Source organism: Otolemur garnettii, unplaced genomic scaffold (assembly GCF_000181295.1).
Source record: "Otolemur garnettii isolate 467f Iridium unplaced genomic scaffold, OtoGar3 scaffold00024, whole genome shotgun sequence".
Lineage (NCBI taxonomy): Eukaryota > Metazoa > Chordata > Mammalia > Primates > Galagidae > Otolemur > Otolemur garnettii.
In genome coordinates, this window is record NW_003852419.1 from 13,876,147 (window position 1) to 13,902,409 (window position 26,263).

Here is a 26,263-nt window from a genome sequence, read left to right on the forward strand (position 1 = left end):
AAGGAAGAGCTGATCCGCTGCCTGCGGCGCGCCGAGGCCGAGAAGGTGAGCGCGATGCTGGACCACAGCAACCTCATCCGCGAGGTGAACCGCCGCCTGCAGCTGCACTTGGGCGAGATCCGCGGGCTCAAGGTGAGCGCGGGGCCCGGGCGGGGAGGCTGGGCGCGGCGGGGCGGAGAGCCGGGCGCCCCGGGGGGGGTGGGGCCAAGCTAACTTTCTTCCCTCCGTCAACAGGTGATCCTCCCCTTTCTTCCAGGCGGCACCCCCGCCCCCAACCCCCCGGTTCCCAGCCCTTTGGAAACTTTTCCAAACTTTGAAGGCGTTCGCTCCGCTCCTCGTCCTCACACCTCTCGCACCAGTGTCCAGCTGGTTCTCTGCGGGTGGAGAGGAGGACGCTGAGGATGCTGAAAGGCAGGGAGGAAAGTGATGGGCACGGGGAACCTTTAATTTCCCGAGGAACCTGGAAAATCGGTGCTTTGAGGAGCGTGGTTACGTTCAGGGGACTAGGGAATGAGGGAGGAGATTTGCCTTTGGAGGTCAAGATTACGGCTGCTCTGGCGCCAGCAGCTCTTTGGCGGTCACCCGGTGAAGAAAGGGCACCACTGCCTGAGAGAGGGGCGAGGGGGGGCGGGGGCGTCCTGGGAGACCCTGTGGGCGTCACCCTCGGAGCCGGCGTGTTTCACCTGCTGCAGAGGGGCTTAAGCTCTGCCTTCACGTCGTTTCGCCAACTTCCATGCTTTCCTTCTCCCCCAGTTTGGATGGCGTCACCTGGAGCTGTCTTACTCTCCTCCCTAATTAACCCTTAGTTTGACTTAAATTTTATCCAGTACAAGAGGGAGGAGAGTCGGGAAAGGGTCTCGGTATGGAAGGCGCAGGGTTTTGAGAGGGTACTCCGAGTGTCCAACAGTGATGCTTTCTTTTTGAGCCAGCTCTCCCTCTGCTAAGTGGAAAAGGGGGGAAAGCCCCCAAGCCCCACTAACTTTAATTTCTCCCTGGAGACCGCTGAGTGTGCGAGTCCGCGGGCTGCAGCAGGCCGGTGGCCGGGAACCGCCCTGTCGGGAGTACCGCAAACTTCCTCTACTTCCAGCTGGTGCTGCTGCCTCCTGGTATTCCTTCCTCTCATTGTTCTGCTTTTGTTTATAGGAAGCCAGACACAAACGAAATCACTGCGGGGACTTAGGGAACAAATTCCCGCAGGCACAAGCTGTCCTTGTCCCTTTCCCACTGTCACCCGGCTTCTCAGGCAGTGGAGCTGTGCCTTAATTGCCTCAGTGCTCCAGCTCTGGGATTTGGGAGCAAGGAGCAGTGGAAGGGCAGAACGCCCAAGGCTCAACCTGCAAGGCTCCTTGTGCTGGTGGAGCTGCCCTCTCCCAAGGCCCAGACTCCCTGTCAATATAGTCCCTAGAGCGGGTGCCGGCAGGAAGATCTCTGTGAGAAAAATCCCAAGGCCGGCTCTCTCCTTTGGTTTAATTTATTACTAATGGAGTATTTATTTAAACTAGCAGGCCCATTGAGGAATAGAGGCAGGTTAGTGTAATGGGAAGATGATCTCAGAGGTGGGTTTGAATGTAGAATCCGAATTTGCCAGGGAGTGTACTTGGGTAATTAATTTCTCATTTTATTCATCAATAAAATGCAAATGATAATAACTATTTCCCGGGGTATTGTGACAACAAGTTAGGATAATGTTGCAGAACGTTTAATACTTGACTACCAAAAATGGTAGATATTGTCATGAGGAGAGGACATAGGAATAAATGAACAGCTGTGTATTCATTTATTTAAATGTGTCTCTAGGATCTGGGTTTCTCAGGCAAAGCTGGACAATGGTATTAGTTTCTCATCCTCCAATTTAAGTGTCTTCCACGATTTGAACCATAATGGGACTAGGAAGAAGTTTGAATTACCTAAGGATTTTTATAGGATGGAGCATTGAAGGGCATCATAGCTCAGAAATACTTGAAGGTTGTTCTATTAGATTGTGTGGATTGACTGTGTGTGAGTAGGGGAGGGGTGGTGTGAGTGGTGGGTGCCTGGTCTTGGTTCCAGTAGCTCCATTTAGAGAAAGCTATTAGGCCAGCTAAGAGCACTTACATCCCAAGTGGGAAAGTCTCCTTCTGGTTGGACTCATGACATTAAAAGACTTTCTAGTCCAACTCCTTACCAAGTTCAGAAATGATGGAGCTGATTACTTTTTGAAGCAACCTCCATTCTTCCTTTCACGTCATCCCTGGGCAGTTGCAAGGTAGTTGAGCCCAAGGCTTCTGGCCCACCCCAAAGGTTTGTGCTTTTACCCTGCTGACAGGCCAGGCTTCTCCCTTCTCTTCATCATTTTGGCTTAGCGCTTTTTTGGACTCCAGAGTAATCCATCAATGTGGTTGACTCAATAATACATCTACTTATTTGGGCTTCACTGGAAGTAAGGTTTTCTTTTTCTTTGTTTTTTTGGAGGGATGGTCTTTGAGAGTTTGGCATTCTCAGTTGACAGCTGCAAGTGCTGGGTAATTAAAGCCACAATGTTTTTGTTTTTTATGCCCTTTTCTGTGAGCTGACTTTGAAATTGTATCTAAATATTTTTAAGGCACTAGGTATTTCTGCAGCTATAAACGTGGGAGCAAACATCAGTTCTCTTCTTCCTAGGGGCCTGTAACTGGGTTCTAGCACTGTCCAACTTGTGTTTAAACATTTAGGAGGCAGGTCAGTGTAAAGGCAGTGAAAAGATAAAGGGTTTGAAGCCTGACGATTGAGGCAGGTGGGCAAATGGTTGCCCTCTCTGAGGCTCAGTTTTCTCACCTGCTTAATGGGATTTTAATCCCACAGGAGGATTAAATGATATGTAGAAGAAACCCTACCTAGGTTATATAACCTTCTCAAGGTCACACAGACATAAAGTATTCAAAAAAGGCCAACTTGCCTTCTCAAGGTCACACAGACCAAAGTATTCAAAAAAGGCTGACTTGCTTTTCCTTAGGCTAGTTGACATTCTTTGTTTAGAATGTGTGGTCCTGAACTGGGTAGAGAAAGGAGAATCTGGCTAAGGTTCTGATATTATGAGGAATTGGATTCCTGAGAACCACATCTTTGGATTTCTAAGTATATATCAACATTCAGGCTGTTCTGATTCAGTATCCCAGTGGAAGCTGATTTGGGAGAACTGAATTTCTAAGACTTGTTGTCTACATTACATTAATTTCCCTCCTTGCTCCCTCACATAACAGCCCCCCACCTTGCAATGAAGAAAAAGAACACATTGAAATAATTTTTCTTTAATTATCTATACAGTACCTGATAGTATGTAGGCACAAGATTGAGATTTTGGGTGATATTCTATGAAGTGAGCTTACACTTTGAAAAGCCACTTTAGACATTTGTAGAACATCTGGCGGCCTGTGGCAATGTTAAAGCGACCGGACCGTTAGTGTTTTGAGAAAGAAAGCTCAAGTCTTAATGAGGTAGACTTGAGGAAGCTGGCTCACAAGGTCATGATCATCAAGATGGTTGCTTAGCTGTTCGTCGTAAGAGGAAGGACTTAGCTCAGAATTGGAATATTAGAAATAATATTGCTAAGAAAAGCCATAATAGGAAGAAAGAGCTATGATAAAGAAAACTGAATGGGCCAGTACTCTTGTCTATGCCACCTGGAATACTGACAGATGTATGTTTCATTTCTTTTGGGAAGTACATTAACTCCATGAAGTCCAAGGTAGCATCGGTCCTATTTACTTTTCAGTTCTAGAGAAATCAGATATAGCTATAGGATAGTTAAAGAGAAGTATTTTCAGATGGATATTCATTAGGATGAAAAAGTAATGACTTGAGCTTTTCATCAAATGCCAGATTAAACTAAATATCGAGTACCTTGCAGCTTAGAAAAATTAATTTTTGTTTAGTATTATTTTCTCCAAATAGCCACAACTTCTGATTTCCTCTAAAGCCTTGGTATCAAAGGGTAATTTATTCTCTTACTATTGTAGATTCCAAAAATAGCAGAGGCTTACTGAAAACAATAATACATACTTTCTCAGCTATATCTGTAGCCTGTTTTGTCCTTAAACACATATTAAGTGTCTGCTGTATGTAAGATACCACGCCAGATGTGTCACATATTCATGGAAATACTTATAGAATGGACTCAGCCTTCTAGAAGCTAAAATAACTACATTAGAAAGGAGAAAACAATTGATGCTCAATGAATTTAATAGCTGGCATGTGACACAGGCCTTAAGCAGTAAGTGGGAAAGTTACTCCATTCATTCATTGATTGGTGCTATTCTATGCTGGGGGAAGCTTCTCAGTAGAATCTCTTCTCTTAGGGAAGTTTATATGGGGGACAAGATGACATTTTCTACTTGGAATGCCCAGACATAATCACAGCTCATGGTTAGCTGACTGAGAGGCTGCTAACGGTACAAAGGTGGGGGAAAGCTTTTCAAGCCTGGCCAGGGGGTTGATTCATTTTCCCTAGTAAAGGGGAGATGATGGGAGTTGGTGAACAGGAAGGGTAAACCATGCAGCACGTGTTTGTGAAGGTCAGTCTGGCAATCTTAGATTGGAGGAGGTGCGGGAAGGTAGAGGGTAGGGCAGACCCTGGCAGGGAGGCTGAGTGGGAGACTACAGGCAAAATTCAGGTCTGAAGTCAGAGCGTGGCCATGGGAGGTAAAGGGGAGACAGGTGTTAGAAACAGTTGTTGGGCACCACCTGTGGCTGAAAGGAGCAGGGCACCAACCCCATATGCCCGAGGTGGTGGGTTCAGGCCCAGCCCTGGCCAAAAACTGCAAGGAAAAAAAAAAAAAGAAAGAAAGAAAGAAACAGTTGCTGGTTATGCCAAGAATTAGAACTGAAGTTGAAAGCTGAGCTGCATAGGCTTCTTCCGTAGGCCCCCAATTCATTCCCATCTCAGGCCTTAGTGCTGTTGGGAAGGGAAGGAAGTGGAGAGTCAGCAGATGTTTTATGGGTGATCTTCTAGTCGTATCAGGGCAGTGTTGGAACCAACCTGAATTTAAGAGAAGGCAGTCTCCTTCCTGAGTTCCTCTAGTTCTGGACTGGATGATGGTGTCACAGGAACAGAGGTTTCAGACTTGGTTAAACAGAGGAGTTGTTAGGTAGCAGCCCCAATAGCTGCCTGTTGCATTCCTTCCACACCACAGTGCTTCAGGAGAGAGTTGGCCCCTTGCCTACATGTGCGAATGGAGAATATGAGTAAGAGGGCACGCCACTATGTAGTTAAAAAATTACTTGGTTTCAGGTGTCTGCAGTGGGGGTCCTGTGTTCTGGACACACAGAAGTGAGTAGAATAGATGATGTCTCTATTCTCATGACTACTGAGGATATAGACTTGAACTAATGGGCACACTCACGTGTATGTTGTTACAAATTGTAGTACATACAGCAGAGGAAAAGTCTGAAGGGTGATGGAGGAGCGTGGAAGTGGGCTTTTTTTGAATTGGGGTGTACTGTTTTTTAGAATGGCTTCTGTGGGGAAGTAGAAAATGAGGACATGAAGATTGTGTAGAAAGCTGGGGGGAAAGCTTTCCAAATGAAAGAGGGGAAGGCCTAGCCCCTTGAGGACTGAAATGAGGCCAGTGTTGGTGTGCTTAGTGCTTGATGGGGAGAGGTGTTCTCACCTTCTCCACTGCTACCATGCAAACAAGCCACCATCGTCTCCTCCTACCTGGACCAGCCCAGTAGAGGGCTGCCGGTAGCCCCTGGATGGTCTTGCAGCTTCTACCTTATCCTGATTCTCTCCCTACTCTCCCCTCCAACTCCAGCTGGTTTTGGAAGACTTGCTCACAGTGCATTAGGCACCATGCTGGCCTCCCTGCAGCTTGAGCTCTTGCTGGTCTCAGAGATTTTATACTTGCCCTCTCTCTGTCTGAATCATCTTCCCTCAAATGTTTGCTCCTCCATTTCACCCAGGTCTCTGCTCAAATGTTTCCTTTTTCTGTAGAGGTGCCTTCTCTTACAAAATAGTGTTTTTTTTAACCTGCTTTCATTTTCTTTCCAGAACTTTTCACTAAATGACATTATATTCCATATTTGCCTTTTACCTGTCTTTTCCACCAGAATAAAAGCTCTCTGATGTCAAGGTCTTTGCTATGTCTATGGATAGAGATCCAGGATCTGGACAGATACCTGGCACATAACTGATGCTTATTAAATATCTGTGAATGAACAAATGAAACACAGTTTCATGCTGGAAGAGTAGACTGAGTCAGAACATTTGGGGCCTGTGAGACTGGAAGGATTTTGCACTTTATCCTAAGGGCAAAGAGAAGCTATTAGAGGGTTTTAAACATGGGACTGATAAGAAGAGCTTGATTTTGGAGGTAGATATCTGAAGACTGTTTGGCTGGGAAGTGAAAGGTTAGGAAGGATAAGATGCCAAGGATAACCTCAGGGGGGTTTTCTACTGAGCAGTGGGACAGGTGGAGATGGCATTTTCAGAGAGGTACAAGTGCAGAGGGGGTTTGACTATCAGGTGCTCAGTGATGCCTGGGAGACAGACATCCAGGTGGCTATGGCAGGTGGGGGGTTGGATGTGCAGGACTGAACTGCCACTGGAGGGCAACTTGCTGTGTCCTGGGTAGGGTGAGGGCGGTACTGCTCATCTCGTGCCAGGGATGAAAGGCCTGTTGCCTCAGAGCTTTTAAGCATGTTACAGGTCATAAGCAGCCATCTTTCTTTCTCAAACTCAAGGGTGGGGTAGGGGAGCCTTGTTTTTTCTACTGATTGATTTCTCATTAATTAACTGACCACTTCTCTAAATACTGAATCAATGACCTTGGACCAGTGAATCCTTGAGAGGTTTAGTTTCCCCTTCTGTGAACCATAATTATTATCCTTTAAGGTTTTGGTGAAAATTAGATAAGATGATGCAAAAAACGCATCGTGCACGGAACATAACTGATACCTATTGTTTACTTTTTATGGATAGCTACGAATCTTCATCCTCCCTTACCCTCACAGAATTCGCCAATTCTGGTTGCTTGCACTCCCAGAAGGCTTGGCCTGATGATGTCTGATGTGTGAATATCCCTTGAATGGCTTTCTCTCTCTTTTCAGGATATCAACCAGAAACTCCAGGAGGACAACCAGGAACTGAGAGACCTCTGCTGTTTCCTGGATGATGACCGGCAGAAAGGCAAAAGGGTGTCCCGGGAGTGGCAGAGACTAGGCCGCTACACGGCCGGGGTGATGCACAAGGAAGTGGCCTTATACCTGCAGAAGCTGAAGGAGCTGGAGGTGAAGCAGGAGGAGGTGGTGAAGGAGAACATGGAGCTCAAGGAGCTCTGCGTGCTGCTGGATGAGGAGAAGGGCGCAGGCTGCGCCGGCAGCCGCTGCTCCATCGACAGCCAGGCCAGCCTGTGCCAGCTTGCTGCCACCACTGCGCCCTACGTGCGGGATGTGGGCGATGGCAGCAGCACGTCCAGCACGGGCAGCACAGACAGTCCCGACCACCACAAGCACCATGCGAGCAGCAGTAGCCCCGAGCACCTGCAGAAGCCCCGAAGCGAGGGCAGCCCGGAGCACGCCAAGCACAGGAGCACCAGCCCCGAGCATCTCCAGAAACCCAGGCCCTCTGGGACTCCAGATCACCCCAAAGCACTCAAAGGATCTAGCCCAGAGCACCACAAACCCTTGTGCAAGGGCAGCCCCGAACAGCAAAGGCACCCGCACCCAGGGAGCAGCCCAGAAACGCTTCCTAAGCACGTGCTGAGTGGGAGCCCTGAACACTTCCAGAAGCACCGGTCAGGGAGCAGCCCTGAACATGCCAGGCACAGTGGAGGGAGCCCGGAGCATCTTCAGAAACATGCTCTCGGCGGGAGCCTGGAGCACCTCCCCAGAGCCAGGGGCACCAGCCCTGAGCACCTCAAACAGCATTACGGGGGAAGCCCTGATCACAAGCACGGAGGAGGCGGTGGAGGCGGGGGAGGCAGCGGGGGAGGCAGCAGAGAGGGCACCCTCAGAAGGCAGGCGCAAGAGGACGCGTCACCCCATCACCGCAACGTCTACAGTGGCATAAACGGTGGGTCAGTGCGCGCTGGGTGCTGGGTTGTGAATGACGAAGCCTTATACGAAACCGCTGGTGCTGGCTGGGGTTGGGAAAAGGAGCGAACATTTGAGCCCAAATGATGATGTGTGTTGATTCGCCTCTATCTGTTTTTATTTTTTTGTAGTTGTCAGCTAAGTAAGCCGGAAAAGGTTGGGAGTGAGAGGTTATGGGAGGGAGATAAATAAGAATTCCTTAGGATCCTAAGTTGTCTGGGTGAAATCTTTGGGCACTGGAGAAAAAACTAAGGAACTATTCTAAGATTCTTTAAGCTTGAACTGGAGCATGTTCCTATTTGTGTGCTGTTTCTTACAAGGACTCACTTGTGGAATGGTGAGCAAGAGGTTTTTGAATCCAGTTAATACCTTAAGAGTGGAAGAAATGAGTATTATGAAAAACAATAATATTAAAAAAATCGCATTCCTAAACAAGCTTGATAGATTTGCCTGAATGCCTATAAATATGCCTTACTTTATCGTGAATTGTTTTTAGAGTAAATTTATTTCAGGTTAACCTGAGGGTACAAACAACCAGGTCAAAATATTTGATCTTGTTAGGTAGAGACCCTCTTGTCCTTATGTCCCCCACACAAACGGTTGTAATTGTTTTGAATTTTTTCCCATCGTGTTGGGGCCCTGAACCTGTGACTTTTCTTTGCATCTAAAAGATGATTCCCTTCTCTACTTAATCAAAACCCATCAACCTTCTCAAAACCCTCTCTTAAGAATATTCTAAACAGTGTGCTCTTTTACCTTATAGGAGTCATCTTTCCTGAGCATTCCTCTTTAAAATGTACAGATGTGTTTGGACGCTCCTTTGTTTCCCAAGCATAACATCCGCTGCATCTGCTGAGGCGGTTCTAAACTTGAGCTTTTAAACCTTTTGGACAGGGCTTAATTCTCTGCATCTTGGTTCTGAAACCACTTTGAACTTAAGAGAGAAAAAAGTCATTTCTTAAAGAAAAAAACCCCAAACCCTCACAATTGTTTTATGTTACCTATGGTTGAGTTGGAGCTAAACTGATTGATTTAATAGACTGAGGATTTTTTTTTTCATTCATATGTCTGAGGTTTTCCATTTTATTTGAAATGTGCTCCGGAGTCTGTGTGCAGCCAGCTCCTAGTAGTGGAGGGGACCAATTTTAGCAGTGACACGAAAGGGTAAATTTTCAATATTGTATTTGGGGATTTACCTGTTGGATTCCATTTCATCTTAATCCTTTTCTCACAGTGATGAAAATTGACTCCTGAAGTTTGGCTTCCAGTGCATCCGATGTTCTTTTAAGCGCAAATGGAAATAGGGCAGGAAAGATGGGAAGCTGCTGCTTTCTCAGTTTGTGGGTGCTGGGAGGAGCCAGCTCACCTGGGTGTCAAAGCCTCCTTATGGGTAGTTTTCCAAAGTTGATTGAATCTTTGCTCTCTCTGTCCACATGCAGGGCAATGGAGATGATGCCCTGATTGCTGTAGGCAGACTTGAATACCCAGTTCTTTACAAAAGATGAAGGGCATTTAAAAACAAAATTTGGCTGTGTTACTATTATGAGACAGGTGATTGGCCTTGAAGCTTTGACTTTGGTGGGGAGTGATGGTACATTGGGAAGATAAGGAAAATGACTTTTCCATTTCTTTATTGCTTTTTAATGAGCTTGAGAAGTAAATATGTTCACTACTATAAGGAAGCTTTGTTTCTTAAACTAAAAAGAAAATACTTAGGGACAAGTGGCTCATTCATTCATGAAACAATTCTTTACAAAAGGGCTCCTTTACATAAAGAACTCCTCTAGTTTAATCAATGTATGATTCAACTTATATGAAAAGTATTTAGGTACCACTTTGAAATCATACCTTGCATAAAGCAAAGTCTATCTCTAGATAAAGATCACCATGACATCATGGCACCTTGGACTCACATAAACTTGGTGACTAAGGAAAATGTTTAAAAAATTTAATCAGTTAAAAGTTTGATGTAACAGATAAATTATTATAGAATGATTCTTAGGTCTACTTTGTTTTCTCATTCTTAAGGGACAGATCTGCTGATGGTTGCTATCTTCAACAGAGTATTTCTGCAGTATATTTGCATTGCATTTTTATTTTAGTAATTAATTGGAAAATGAAGCGGCACAAGAAGTGTTTATGGATCATCAGCCTCTCAACACGGGCATGGGTAGCTTGTATTTATCCTGCCATTACAAATTAATTTTTGATATGGATGGCAAGACATGCTTTTTCATATTTTTAAATCCCCACACAATTTGTTTGATTCATTGGTGTATGAACAGATAGGAGTCGGCTGTGAAGTTAATCCCAAATTGTGGATTTTCTGAGTCATTTCCAGAGTCAAACTGTTGGTGGTTGGTGTGAAATAAGATTTTTTGAATGAGCACTTGAATGTCTTTGCATGAACAGGAAGTAGAGAAAGCACCTGGGACGTGTGTGTGCATAACAGCAGCTGACGTAGAGCTGAAGGATATGTTGCCAGGATATTGTGCTACCTGTCCAGATACCCATGTCCTTCAAAAACACACATGTGTGCACACCAAGGGAACCATCATTGAAGAAGGTTGCTGTTTTAGTTGACAACACCTTGGGCATCTTTAAATCTTATTGTTCTTTCAGTTACAGACTCAGTGGATATGATACTTGAACTTCATATCCAAGAACTTCCTTTGGTTGGCCAGTTGGTTTAACCTCCAGCTGAAATGTAAAGATGAATTTTAGGTATTTTTTGTCTCTTAAAAATTTCTACACCTGTACAACCATTTCTTAAATAGTAGCTGATTAGGAAACAACAAAAACAAACATAAGAAAAATCCTCCAAACTAAACAAATCCCTCATGAATGGATTTAGTTCTTTAAAAATTACTCAACGATTTCTTTTCAGTGAGTAGAAAGCATATTCTACTCTTATCACGTCTAGAAGTTAAGGCATTTGCCCATTTATTCAAGTTGTTTGCTGCACTTCAGATTTGTAGATTAAGTAATTGAGTAGCCACTTCTAGCTATAAAGGTTCACAAACTGAGAGCCTTGGGTATTGAGAATGGGGTTTTACTTACCTGATTCCATTGAAATTCAAGTTTGGGTGGAACTTTTTAGGTGAAAGTACTTTCTTCCCCAGTGAAACTAAGGAGTTTTCAGATATGAGCTGGCAGATCTTTGCTTTCAAACAGATAACCGTTTTAACCCAGGTCATGTATGTCTTGGGTGATTCAAGGTTCTTCCAGCAATAGCTCTGTTCTTTGTTGACCTTCCAGACAATGATGATTCTGATGATCATAAAACCTTACAAGTAGTTCACTCATTGGACATTATAGATCCAGTTGAAAAAGTAGCAAAAATCGGTGATTTATAATAATTCTAGAGGCATGTATTTGGTTACCAGCAAATGAGAAGGAATAAATAGAAGAAACATTACTCTTTATTTTATTGTTTAACATTTAACATCTTCCTAAAAAAAAAAAGATTGCTTGATTATCCTGGTGATATGATTATTCCCTTTGCCCTTTTTTCAGCAAGTTCAAGTGAACAATAGCTCTGTGTTCTTATTCAGCATCATTCTAGCCAGTGAAAGCACACTTGAGGAAATCACTGCTTTCTATTAATCCATTTAGAACTTCTTTGGCCTTGTTAGACGGAGTGTCAGGGTTCTACGTCTTCACCCTGAAAAGCTTCTTATTGATTCTTCTTTTATGAGGGTCTTTCTAGAGATGGAAAGAGCAGGCTGTTTCTCCCAGCAACTCTTTCTCCATTCAGGGTTTCTTAACAGTGGCACTATTGACATCTGGTGGTTGGTGTGAAGTAAGACCAGGTAATTCTTTGTTGTGGGGTGCTGCCTTATGTGTTATAGGGGGTTTAACAGCATCCCTGGGCTCTACCTATGAACAACTCCCTAATTGTGACAATCAAAAATGTCTCCAGAGATATTGCCAAATATTTCCAGGAGGGATCCAGGCAAAATTGCTCCTGATTCAGAATCACTGCTTTAGAACAGTGCTTTTAAATCTAGCTGCAGATTAAAATCACTGTGGTAACTTTGAAAAAGGAGAGCAAGTGGTGCTTGAGCCCAGCACTTCAGAGATGCAGATTGAGTTGGTCTAGTACTGGGGTTGGGCACTTTGCAAAAAGAGGTCTTCAGGAGAGTCAACTAAGCAGACCAGTAGAAACTACTGCCCTCCGTGAGTGTCTCTTACGATGAGAGGGGTGAAAGTGAGTGAAGGTTTTAAAAACTCAGGCTTTTGGGAAAAAGAAAGTTTTTAATGTCTCTTTCTTTGAACTCTACTAGGACTGAGAAGGACTGACCCCAACTGTTACTGTAAAACCTCTCCCCCTCCATCTCAACTCTAGGCAAAGGTTATCAAGTAACACATTGTTTTGGGATATGAGTTGAAATTTTTCATGTTTGGTGGGTGGAATCGTTAGGTTAATTTGGGGGAAAGTTTGACATGTATGTTGGTTCATTACTGCTTTACTTTTTAAAGCCTTCATATACAGACAGAAAAAGAAGCATCTATTTCTGGTGGCTATCAGTGGCATGATATTATTATAACAGATTATAGTATAGATTATACTCTGCCTGCAAAGATAGTATTTCCCACAAGAGAATACTGCATTTCAAATCTCCCACTTTATAGCTTTTACCCTGAGTTTTAAGACTACCCCTCACTCTCTGCTGAGGTTATTATAATTATTACTATTTATTATTTCTTGAGACCTCTGAGTCTCAAGCTGTTGCCCTGGATAGATGGCTATGGCATCATAGCTCACAGCAACCTCCAACTCTGGGGCTGAAGTGATCCTCTTGCCTCAGTTTTTCTATTTTTTAGTAGAGATGGGGAGGGAGGTCTCGCTTTTGTTCAGGCTGGTCTCGAACCCATGAGCTCAGGCAATCCACTCACCTCGGCCTCCCAGAGTGCTAGCATTATAGGTGTGAGCCACCACACCTGGCCCCTTTTGAGGTTATGAATGAGTAAAGGAAAAACACTGATCACACAAAGTGGTCTTCTCTAAGAGGGGCAAGATAACCAGTGTGTGGAAGAACCCAGCTGGATTTCTCTGAAGCAAAATTGTCTGTGAATTAAGTAGTGTGCACTTCAGCATGAATAATTTTTTCTCATAAATCTTTTATTTTCCTTAGAAAAAGTCGGCATCACTTACAAATGATTTTGGACAATAGAAATTGAATATATCTTGGGAGAAAAAGTTTTAACAGTCACAGTTACGGGATACCAGGACTGATTTTAATTGAGATCCTCTGTCTAAAGAAATACTGACACATAGATGGTTAGAATAATAGATAATGGTTTTTATTCTTCAGGCTTCAATACAAAAATTTGGCAAAAAATTGATAGGGCATCAATTTAAGAAGTTTTGAAAAACAGAATTGATTTATTAGACTGTACTTGTATACGTATGTGCAAAGCATATTGCATTTATCATAAGAATACATTTTGATAAAGTTTAGTATTGGAAATGTGGTTTATTTAAGAAAATTGTGAAACATCTGGGAGGTGAAATATTAAAAAACCTACACGGTTTAGAAAGGTATTTCTTAATATGATGGAATGTACTCTAAATTTAGGGCCCCCCCTTTTTTTTTTGCAGTTTTTGGCCAGGGCTGAGTTTGAACCCCCACCTCTAGCATATGGGGCCTGCACCTTCTTTGAGCCACAGGCACCACCCAGGGCCATTTTCATCTTTTTGCTAAAGAGATTGCCTATAATACTGTATATATGTGTACATATAGTTATATACGTTTTAATAACTTTATATGGCATCTGAATAATGCTCCATATTCAGGTGATTCTGTCTGGTTAAATGAATGTTCAAATGCATCTGGCATCCAGTTACATGTGCTTGCTGCCATGAAGTGAACCAAGAATCACTTTCCACTGACTGGGAATCCTATTCTTTAGACTCAGTTGGAATCAATTAAATGTTTATATGTTCTGGCTCATTGCAACTTTTCAAAAAATATAATAGAAAAAAATTGAATTAGTGATGCATTCATCATTTCGTTTTAACTGAAACAGTTTATAACAAAGCATGGGGGAGTAAAAAGCTATGGTGAATGATTCCACCTCATTAGGTAACAACTTTTTACAAGTGCCAAATGAATAGATTCTTGAATACATATTCATAAATATGTGAATAAGTGAATACAATACAAATACAAAATGTGTAAGACCATACGTTTACTCTTAGTAATGATAGACTGTTCTGGAGGCATGGGGTTAGAGATCTTCATCAAGCTCTACTGGTTGGAAATAAGAGCATGAAGTCAAACCATGCCAAAGCTTTAAGAAAATAATGATAATATTTTACTTGTGTAGTTCTGTTGGGCTGGTGTATGCATAATGGCAGTAAGTTTTCCAGACTGAAGTTGATGACCGTAGGCTCTAAAACTTCTCAAAGTTTTTATCCACTTTTCTTTTGATGGTTAGAGATAAAACTGTAGGTTCCTATATTAAATGTCCCTGGATGGGTATTCGTTTTGTTTTTAATGTCTCCTTTAAAAAATATATTTCCATTCACTTCTGGTATGACCGTGCCATCTGCTACACCCCTTGCTGCCCTCAGGCCTGACTTTAACTCATTTTCTTGTTTCTAAATTGTTTTGCTGTTTCTAATGGCTGATCATAGCTTAGGAAAGTGGATAATCACGCTGCTTAGAACTGTGCTTAAGCATAAGTAACTTGGAGGTGCCCTTCTATGAATAAAGTATGCGTGCTTTTATGCATAATCCATTTGTCATCCATATATGGGTGTTTTGGCCTTTCAAGGTTCATTTACTTATTTTCTGGCTCTTGATTACATTTCAGATAACCGACATGCTGCTTTTCTTTAATATTATAAGAACTCGAATATATGCTTCTTGGATACTTTGGCATAACCAAGTTGCCTTTAATAATGCTTTAACACATATTATTTATGGCCAGCATTGTGCATATTTGAAAAGAAATATTTTAAATTTGATTTTGGAACTAATTAAATAGTTTCATGTTCTGAAATGAACTGATTTTCAAAAGAGCTGGGATTTTAAGGTTTGATATCAAGAGTAGACCATGGGATACTTGAGAATACAGACATGAAATCTCAGCTCTAATTTACAAGAGTCTCTAGCCAAAAGAGTGAGCTTCAAGTTACCGCTGCTCCTGACATAAATTGCTTTCTCTTTAGAGTGCCATTCAAGTGTTTCCAATAGAAGGAACTGCTGTTCTTTCTGAGACAGAGGATGCTTAAGCAGCAGAGAGGGAGAAGAGGTATTTAGAAAAGGGAAAATGGCACAGGAGTGGTAGCAGGTTACACTGTCTTCCTTACAAAGGTAGTACTGGTCTGTCCTTCCTGGGTGGTTCACACATGGTGTGCATTGACCATTTTCACATAATAAAGAATTATGTGTGTTATGGAGCTTTTGTACTTTAGTCATTATGGAAGAGTATGAGAAGGCTTGGGACTTGGCCTAGGTCCTTGAATGAAACTAGGTCCATACTCAATTACCAGATAAATGAAACTTCAGAATTATCTATTGTTTTATTAAAAAAAATTTTTTTTCAGCACCTTGGTTATTTAGGCCTTCTGTAGACTTTCCTATGAGAGAGGACATGTTAAGGAAAAGTTGGATTTGGTAATTGCTCAAAAACTATATTTCATTTGTTTGTTCACTCTCTCCCCCATGCATATGCACACAGAGCGTTTAATGTTGTGTATATATAGATACGTTTAAGAATGTTAAATGCATTAGATTTCAAGATATTAAATGACTTTTTTACATACATTCTTTACCTTCATTTTCAGCCACATGAAGAAAAGTGAATCCTTACATTTTTAAATCTGGCAAACAAAATATAACACCATTTTTGCCTGCTAAGATGGCTGGGAGATAGAATGTTTGGTTAATTTTTGAAGAGAAAGCATTTGAAGGTCGTCTCTGATGCTTTCTGAGTTAAGTTGACTTTCTTAGTCAGGTATATTCATTGCTATTTTAAATTCAGAATTTTGCCTACTGGTCTTGATAATGAAGGAAACTGAAAGGTCTTCTTGTCTTTCTCCCTATTATTGAGGCATCTTTTGGCTTTTAGGGAAATCCTTGATATGGGTTATGTATAGTTATGACTTCCTAGGTGTCCATAATTGCGAGTTTCTTAAAACATATTAAGAAGCATGAATTACTTTTGGAGGCATTGTGTGTTTTTTTATTAGTAGGGAAAAAACTCAGCTGGTAGTGATATATAGGGCATATATATACCCCTATACACATATGTATATAGTTATTTTATTCAGTTAATTGAGAATAGATGTCTCATGCTGAAGAATAGGAAGAAATTAGGACAATATAATATAGTTGTGCTTACTTCAGAATGTCACAGAGTCATAGAACTTGGAACCGTGAAGTACTCTATATTAACAGGTCTAAAATACTCAACCCTTCCATATTCTGAATGAGGAAATTGATTTTTTAGCAAAGTTTAGTGAATTTTCCAAGGGCACTTAGTAGAGGACTAGAAAGAATCAAGCTGACTCCCAGTGCACCAGATCAGTTTTATAAAGAAGACGTGTACTCTTCGCGACATAGAGGGCACTTGAGGAAGGGTTAGGGTTAATGATAAAAACTCTAAGTGGAAAGAGTAACTATTCTTTCTCTATTCCTGTTGTAAATTTCAGGAAATTAGAGATAGACAATGATGAGAGTGTCAAATAAGGTATCTCTAGACTCTGGCTTAGAAAAGTACCAAAGACCTGGTGATCTAATAGGTGAGCTCAGATTTATTGCCTGAGAACCTCTTCAGCCACATAGAACACACAGTTCACAGCTGGAGGGACACCTACCAAAATGCATTCATAATGGAGAAAGTATTTCTATCCCTAGCCCGGGGAATTTAGACACCTTAGTATCCCTTTCTCTCACACAGATTCTCCCCACTCCAAGGCCATATTCCTTCTACATAAATAAATGTACTTGAGGAGATGGACTGACCTCAGCCTCATCTTTACACACCCACTTGTATTCACAGCCAAAAAGCTGTGTGTCTGGGGAAGTGTTGGTTTTTAGACTGCAAAAACAGAAGGGAAAGAGACCAGGAGCAAAGGCTTGGGCCATATGGCAACACCAACTGCTCTCAAGGAGTTGTGTTTTTTAATAACTCTGCTTACTGCAAACAAAACTAATTAAGCCAGTTATTCTGATTTATGCTATTATAGGCAGAAGTAAAGTACACTTACATTCCACTTCTGATGGCGTTTAAAAGGTCAGAATATCTGAGTTGCAGATTTTGTTCATAGCAGCCTGGTCTGTTGAACTACTCCAGAGAATTCAAATTAACTAAGCTCATTAATTCAGCATCTCTTCTCTTTCTCTGGACAGCAAGTGCCAATTCACCCATCCACTCAAACCGAATAATACGACCCTGAAAGGTGAGTCATTAGTCATATCTGCAGATGATGGATTAGATGCGATTTAAGAGCAAAGTGAGGCAAGAGTTGACTTACAGTAAGGCAGAGAGAATGAAAACAGCAGACCAAGGCAATTGAGAGACACCGGTTTGTGAGGGGGAAGCTATGGAGAATTCCAAAGAATCTGTTTGCACATTGTTAATGGTCTTATGTTGATTGGCAGGGCAGGCCTCTTCATTGTTACAAAAGCCAACCAGAATTGCCTTGGTTATGGAGTCGTGGGGGAAACTGGCTGAATTTAGCTGCTTATTTTACATATGAGGACACTTATGAAGAGAGTACATTTATAATTATGATCAATTTGAGGTCTAGGAATAAACATTATCCAGGTGGTTTGCCATGAATAGCTCCCCCAGTATAGTGACTTTCATGAGAAACACTTCGGAGCCAAGCATTTCAAAATCTGTGGAAGAACAGGCTTGGAAATTGTTTATTTTTATAGTATCTCTTTAGCACTTACATGGAGACCAAGTCTTCAGTCATTCCTACCCTAAAACTGTGTGCCATGTGGTTTCCATCCTTACTTTTTTTGGCTTTTTTCTTGCTGCATTCTCAAAATTGCCCACTTTGGGGTTTATTGGCCGAACACGTAAATCTATCTTTGATGGCAATATTTTTGCCAGAGTCCATACAGCCAGGTATGCAATAGTTATTCATTTAAAAAAGAGAGCTAGGATGCTACAATGATACCTAGTCACAAAGCTTGTCCTGTTATTTATACATTTATGAGTATCTGTGGAATTTTACCTGTATGTTAAGGTAACGTGAAGAAGATTATCATCCTAAAATTGTTATATGGCATCCTAGCTTCATTTATAACTTCAGAGCAATGAAAAGCAATTTTTAGATATGTTTTATTCTAATTGTGAATAAAAATGACATTTATTTAAAATGTGTTTTAAAACACTTTAAAATAATTGATTTATATTATCATGGAATTAAAAAAATATAATGTGATGCACCAGCTCCCTAAAGGTCATGATGACATATTTAGCTACCTGGAAATTTAGATACAGAACTGGTTTTGCAACTTTCTTGCAAAACTTGTGACCTTAAGTACACCATCAACCTCTGTGGGCAAAATGATTTAGCCATCAAAGCGCTTGTATTAGAGAATTTCTAAGTCGGTCATCTCAGAATTTGGATTTCACAAGTAAATAAAGCCGGGGAGTAAATCCGGAATTGCAAACTTTTTACTTTGTTAGATGTGGACAGTCAAATAAAAATCTACTAATAGCTGCTGCTAACCTACAAACACTATCATTATAACAGAAAATCCTTTGAACATTTAAAAGCAGAAAATATATACATTAACTAAAGGGCAGTTCTTCTCTCCAAAGAAACAGGTGATAACAGCGTACTGACATATATTTATTAAAATTTCTATGAAATAATAACACACAGCCAAGTGTTTAGATTCAACAATGTGACACAAAGTGTGTTTCTAGTGTTGAACATGTTATGAGACTTTTTAATCTCAGTGTTCTCAGAAAATCTAGATTTGTATGGATTTGCATGTTAATAAACATAAAAGCCGTAATGTAACTCAGTTTAGCTTAGGAGGAGTCTGGGCATGGAAGTCCGGAACCACTTCTGGCTTCTTATCCTTCCTCTTGTCAGGATAGGAGGAAAGGAGATTCACTCTCCTGAGGGTCAGATGTGCTTGCACTGGGGGCTTCTGTCTCTGCCTTCTACATGATTCAACTTCTAAAAGTTGTGCACCTGGGCTCCTCACATAGAGCAAGGAGGGTATTTCCCAAAAAGGAATTCTGTGCATAGGTGCTAAGTTCACCAAGTGCGGCATGAGCTGTTAAAAACCATTGTTTCTAAATTCTCTCTATACTCTTAATGCCCAGTAGGGAACTTGTCAGGGTTGCAGCAATTCATCCAGCAATGTCAGAATAGCACCCATGCCCTTGAGAAGCGTGATAGGGATGAGTCTGAACACCTCTTGAAGAGAAGGGAACTAAAGAAGCTATAGTAAAAGTGGCTTGGGATTTGTACGGTTCTAAAATCTGTTGATAGTAGGTTTCTTTGGCTTCGGCAGGCCTTTGATGGCAGATTATTTCAGACCTATTTTCCCACGTTGCTTGGTGGGGTAGCGCTCTGGGACATGGGAGCCAAATTTCCTTTCTCTTACCCTCTAGACTGGATTTTTTCAAGTTTCTTTGCTATTTCTGCACCTGATAAGAGAGTATGGCTTATCAACCAAAGCGTAGAAGAGCGTGAACTCAAGGCATCAGGCTCTTTGTGTGTGCTTTAATTATGTCCCATTTAACCAGATTGTGATGATCAATGGGTAACGTTAACTGAAGGGAAGGGCAAAATCTATAGCAATTTCATTATCAATCATTGCCTTGACTAATCAGGCAGCCATGCATTCTGAAGAATGTCAGGGATAATAGAGATTTATTACAACAAATTAAAAGGTAATCAGAGTGTGTCTGGGGATAAACGACATAGTAAACCAAACATAAATGACAGTACAGGGAAGCATGAGCTGGTAAGACTCATGGATGTGGATGGTAGTAGGAAGCCAAATTCTGCTCACATTTCTCTTGCTTTGTTTAAATTTCTGCACTGTTTGGTATGCAGATGAGAGATTGAGAGTAAAAATACACTGACTTGTTCAACATGGGTATCGCATGGGGATAGAGACAGTGTGAAGTGGAGCAGAAAAGCAAGCCGCAGGTCCTTCGTGTTATGAGTTCATGGTCTGACATGTCCCTGGGAAGGGGTGAGGAATGAAGAAGCTGTGTGATTAAGAAGTGAATGAACAGAGTGAGCAGTTGGTGCTATGGGCCTTCCTGGGTACAGGAAGTGGCTCACAGACTGGGATGTCTTCTCAAAGGAGATGTGTTATGAGGTTGATTGCCAAGGAGTGGTTGGATTTTGATGGGTGGGCAGGTGTTCCGAAGAAAGGGCATAAAAGTGGAAATGAGCAAATTGTGTTAAAGGAATGGTGAGAAGATGAGTAAGTCCATGCTAAGATCTTTGTTAGGTCATGGAGGTAATTTTGGAAAGTGGACTGGGGCCAGATTACGCTGGGCGTGAAATGCTATCCCAGGGTGTTTCCTAATAGCAACATTAGTTTCTCATTCAGGGAGGAATGTAAAATGTTCTTCATTCTTTAGACCTTATAATTAAACTAAGTGGAACAGGAAAGTTGGTTCCTTACTATTTAAAAAAAAAAAATCTCTTGTTGGGATTTTATGGCTCAGTTTAATTCTAATAGTACTTTAACAATGTCTTAAGTTTCTTAGTTGGCTTTGTGCTGCTATAACCTCTATAGACTAATTTATAATGAATAGAAATTTATTTTGCTCACAGTTCTGGAGGCCAGGAAGTCCAAGAGCGTGGCATGGGCATGTGGCAAAGGCCTTTGGGCTGATCATCGTCCTCCATGGTGAAAGGCAGAAGGGCAAGAGGGCGTGAGATAACATTAATCTACTGCCCTCATCACCCTTCCCCGAAACACTGCTGCATTGGGGATTAATAGGTTTCCAACTTTGGGAAACATATTCATTAGCATAGCATTAAGCATTCCAGAACCAAGAGGTTTTACAGCAGTTAGTGCTGCAGGGCTACCTGTACCCAGATTTATGCTATCATTTAATCTTTTTTCTTTTATTTTTCTAACAAAGATTATGCCGAGTTACCATTCTTTTACCTTCTTTTGGAAGGAGGGAATCATCAGTCAATGATGATTCCTTCTCAATAATAAAGATGTTGTAAGATTTTTTGGGGAAAATAGAGCCCAGTTGCCTGGAAGGCAGACATATTCTGCTAAGTGAAAATCAGTAAACTAATTCTGTTAAAATGATAAAGGCAGAAAAATTATCTTGGAACCTTGTTCACACCCTTTGGTTGCTGTCGTATAGTAAAATTAGTTTTTAAATTTCATTCATTTTGGTGACTTTACACTTTAGTATTTTGACCTTATTTTAGCTTGTTAGGTATATTGAGTTTCAGATGATGTTTAAGCTGTGCTCCATGGAGCCCTAGAGGGCTTGCAGAACCTCTGAGGGGTGGGCAGGGCAGTGTAGGGAGGAGTAGGCATGCTCTGCCACTCCATTCTTCCCCACCACAGATACCCTTCAGCTAGAGCAACTCTACATCTAACTGGTTTGTCTATTTCCACTTCTGCTTAAGCTTGTATTTGAACAAAGCAAATTTTACAAAGTTTAAAAACCTCTGGTCTAACCCAGAGAAACCAAAAGAAGCAAGCATTTTGGACATACCAGCCAGATTTCTGAACCTGGAAGTGGATGTTCCCAGATAACACTTTTTTTTTTGCAGTTTTTGGCCAGGGCTGGGTTTGCACCCACCACCTCCCCGGTATATGGGGCCAGCACCCTTCTCCTTTGAGCCACAGGCACCGCCCTAACACCATTTCTTGATTCTCCTCGTCACTGAGTGTGTGGACCTGATCTCAGCTGCCATGGCGGACATGTTGCAGAAATATATAATCAAGTGAACTTCTAGACAGGGCTCTTATTTTTCAGAGATGGACATACGAACTGGTCTATCTATCTTTGAAAACTTCCACCTTCCAATTTCTCCTCCTTAGTATCTACCGTCTGTTCTTTATTTTGCAGTGCCTTCTGGGGCTAGAGAGGGAACAAAATATAAATTCTCTACAGGAACCAGGATCTTTTGCTAACCCCTACCTTTAGCTGCTGAGGTGCTGATCATATTGAATGGTCTTTATAAGAAGGAATAAACTTTTCTTAATGTTTATGCCTGAATCTACCAACACTTAGCTTTTTTCTGTTTGAACCTCCTCTTTTCCTTTCTTCCCTGTGGAACTATTTGGGCAGAACTTATGTTATAATGACATAGTTAGATAAATGAGACCTTTATTCTGACCTTAGTGGGTTGCTATTCGACAAGGCTGAGTTTGAGTCTTAGGGGGTAGATTTTTGTGGTTTTCTTTTTTCTTTCTTTCTTTCTTTTCTTTCTTTTTTTTTTTAGTATTACCTTTTTGTAGTATCCAGGATCCTAAATTTTACTAACCTCCAAGAGAACTAAGATAAATTTTTAAATTTATCTGTAAAATTAACTTTTCTTCTAGCTCAGTCTCCCCCACCACCTCATACACACATGCGTCAACCGGCGCTGACTATGAAGGCAGTGTTCCACTCAGCAGAGTGTTTTGAATTAGTATGTGTTACAGCATGAGATCCTTTGTTCTCTGTAGTCCGAGCTTCTAGAATCCTGCCTTAAAGTAAATCAAGAAGTACCTGGTTTGGTGAGCAGAATCTTGGGAGAATGTACTGGGTACTTGCCCTAGGACAAGTCTTGGGCTCGGCTTGACTCAGAAAGAGAAGCTTTCACAGTGATTTTATCATCTTCCAAATGATGTCTATTTTCAAGCTTTTCTGTCAGGCTCAACCTGGCACATGTGATAAAGGGGAGATAGGCAAAAGGGAACTATTGGAAGAGCTGGCAGCCTTGGCTCTTTGTCTCAAGATGTTTCATCCTGTCTGCTTGTCAATTCTTGGTACTTCATGGCCTTTAGTAACCACTTATAAATACTAAAGAAAACAATTTCCTTGGCACCCCATATCAAACCTTGAAAACCTTCCATTTATAATCCAAGTAATAGGAAATAGACATTCTTCTTCTTTCTTCAGGATACCTTTGTGCACATAGGCCTGAGATCTGTTCTAACACAGGTAACCAGAAAGGAAAGAAAGGAATCTTAACAAATTCTGGCCAATTCAAAGCCATTCTGCTCTGAAGGCTTGGTGCCAGATTCGAATTTGTCTGAGTACCTCTCCAAGTCTCTTTTAATATTCAATCTTGATATGGTAATTTATATCATAGCTCAGTAGTACAGATGGCTGTGGTACAGAGATTTCACAGAAAGTAAATAGAATGCTAATTTGTTGAATGCAACCTATTTGAAAGTAAACATTCTTGCTAAGTCTCATGTGACTTCATTTCTGTGCTTCTTATAAAGAAAATTAAAATAAACAGACAAATAAAACCCTAGTTTACTTACAAGAAGATTAATTTAGGCCTGGGTGATATTTGGGAAAAATTACAGAGATGCAAATATAAGTCTGTTCTTTTTTTTCTTTGTCTTTCAGCACTGAATGTTGACTTGTGTACAGAACTCCCTGCTGAGTAATATACATGAGAAAAGCCTTTTTTGGGTTGTTTGTTTAACACTTTTATTTTGGACCAAAGTTTTAATCTGTAGTGGACTTTAATGAGCTAGCTGTTAAAGGAAGTTCAGAGAATTTGTTGTTTCTGTTTTAGATAGTTAACAATTTTCATTAGTTTAAGACCTAAGTAGACCTAAACTAGGTTATGGATGTGTCTTTGCAGAGGTGCCAAAATACGAGGTAAAGGGAGACCACATCAGTCATTGGTTGAAATGGTTATTTGTTTATTTATACATTTATCTTTTATTGAGCTACTATCATGTGCTAATGGCCTTGTTGCTCACCTCTTATTTCACAACTGAGTTCCTGCTTTATAGGCAATGGATTCAGGCACACCATTTAAGCTTTGTGACTTCCAAACATATTGGCTTTTGACTTTTGTCATCACCATGATTTTGAGGCTTTAGAATATGCATGTTAAAATCCATGGCGATCTCAAACTAAAGCAAATCCTGGGATCTTTTGGGAAATGTTTCTTAGGAATGTTCTAGTCCTCATTGGAGATGACTTTTACCTAATGTTGTTTAAGGAAAAACAAGAAAAGCAGGTATGGTGCAGAATGGTAAGGCAGGGCAAGGTCGTTGAACCACTGAGTGTGTGTTCTTTGAACGTGGCTATCTGTAAAGGCATGTTTCTTTGCTTCTAAAGAATCTACATGCTACATAAGGAGCTGCAACTTGTAGTCCAAGGGCCAAATTCAGTCATAATCATGGCCCAGGTTTTTGGTTTACACAATGTTTTAACTTTGGAACATAATCATGTTTTATTTAGCCCACACAGTGTTTTAGCAGTTGGGAAAAGTCATATACAAGTCTAAGTGTCTGGTTTATTTTGAGAAACTGGAAGGTCTTCAGACACTGGCCCTGTACTCCCATATGGCAGTAGTCAATTGGAACAGAGAAGTAGCTGCCTCTTTAGTGGGGGGTGATGGTTTCCTATTGGTATGTAACAAACCATTTCAGCACTTAGTGTTACAATGCAGCAACCCTTTTCATTATGCTTATGTGCTCTGTGAGCCAAGAATTTGGACATCCCACGCAGGGATGGTTTGTTTCTGCTCCACAATATCTGGGGCCTTACCTGGGGAGGTGAGGGCCTGGAGTCATTTGGAGGCCTCTTTACAACATATCATGTGCCTGGGTGGGATGGCTTGGAACTCCCTGGGCATCCTCCATATCTCTGTGTAGATTCCAGGGTTTCTATGTAGTCTTTCCATGTGTCTACCTCAACACAGCAGCCTCAGAACAGCAGGGATTCCTATGGGGTGACTTATTCAACAAGTGTTCTAGCAGAACAAGGTCAGCTAGCCTCAGAGATCATTGAGGCTGCCTTCATAGTCCCACTGCCTTGTAGTCTATTGGTTGGAGCAGACTTAAGTTCATCAAGATGCAAAAAGTGTCAGAAGTATCATCAAACCACTCCCTACCTCACTCAGTGTCAACAAATGGCAGCCATGTTTTAAAACCACTAATGGGGTCAAGCATGTTTTCATTTGCTATAGTCTTCACCACTCTCTATTACCAATTTCTAGTACCTGACTGTCCCCAAGGGCATGTGACCTAGGTAGGGATCACTGTTCTTCCATGGTACTTCCAATTGTATATATATTCTAAATTTTAGAGTTTATCTTTGGTTGGTGTTCATGAGCGTTGCCTTTGGGGGAAAAAGTGGTAGGCACACAGACTCACAGCTCACACTCCCTTTGGGAAGCCGTGTATGACTTTTGACTGGAGAAGATGGTCCACGGAGGTGTGAACATGCTCGATTTGGTCTTGTCCTGCATTTGAACTTGCAGAGATGTGTTCTTTTATTCATATATTCATTGCTCTATTTCTTATTCTTGTGTATATGCATTTCCTCCTGCATTTCCTTGTTCTGGGAATATGGGCTAAGCCATTTACTTGATATTATTTTAGAAACATCCTGTGGGTGTTGTCACTATCATTGTAAGTTATGAAGTCCTATTTAGTGGTGCTGCACTACTAGGAAAGTTAGATATGAACTGATCACAATTTTTGCTTTTTTAAATCAAGGAAAAGCATCTGAAACTGGTGTAATCTTCCTTTTCATTTTCACCAAACTCTCATCTTCCAGTGAAGGTATCATAATTTTGCCTTTTGGAATACTGGCTGTTACCCCAGATCCTTTCTTGTCCATCATCCCAGAATGTCAGCAAATTTGGGCTATTTATTCTCCTAAATGCCATGTCTCCTGTCCCCACTGTTTCCCCTTCCCAGGCCTGCTTACTTTCTCACTTGGGACAGTGAGAAAAGAGATAGGTGATGTACCCCTCCCCCATTGCCAACTGTCATCTAAAAACTTCATTAGATGATGCTAATTCTCTGCTAATAACCCAGCAGTGGCATCTCTGTGCCTTTAAATAAATCACGGTATCTTTCTGTATGTGACACAGGAGGGGCTATAAGACCTGGACCCATCTTAGTTCTTAGACCTCATGTCCAAATTGCTCCCACATCCTCTAACACATTTCCCATCCCAAGTTGCTCTGGTTATAATTGGCTGCTTGCTTCTGAGTACTTGCCAAGTACACCTGCCCAGATTCTGTACTAGAAACTTCTGCTGATGTTCT

At 41.4% G+C, this 26,263-nt stretch overlaps 1 protein-coding gene across 1 annotated transcript in view; it reads left to right on the forward strand.

Annotated features, from left to right (window-relative positions):
* CCDC85A (coiled-coil domain containing 85A) overlaps positions 1-26,263 on the forward strand; it is a 183,200-nt gene that overhangs the window by 1,075 nt on the left and 155,862 nt on the right. The window contains exons 2-3 of the mRNA XM_023512067.1: positions 4-132; positions 7,063-8,026. Coding sequence (XP_023367835.1) covers positions 4-132; positions 7,063-8,026 — 1,093 coding nt within the window. The remainder of the gene's footprint in view (positions 1-3; positions 133-7,062; positions 8,027-26,263) is intronic.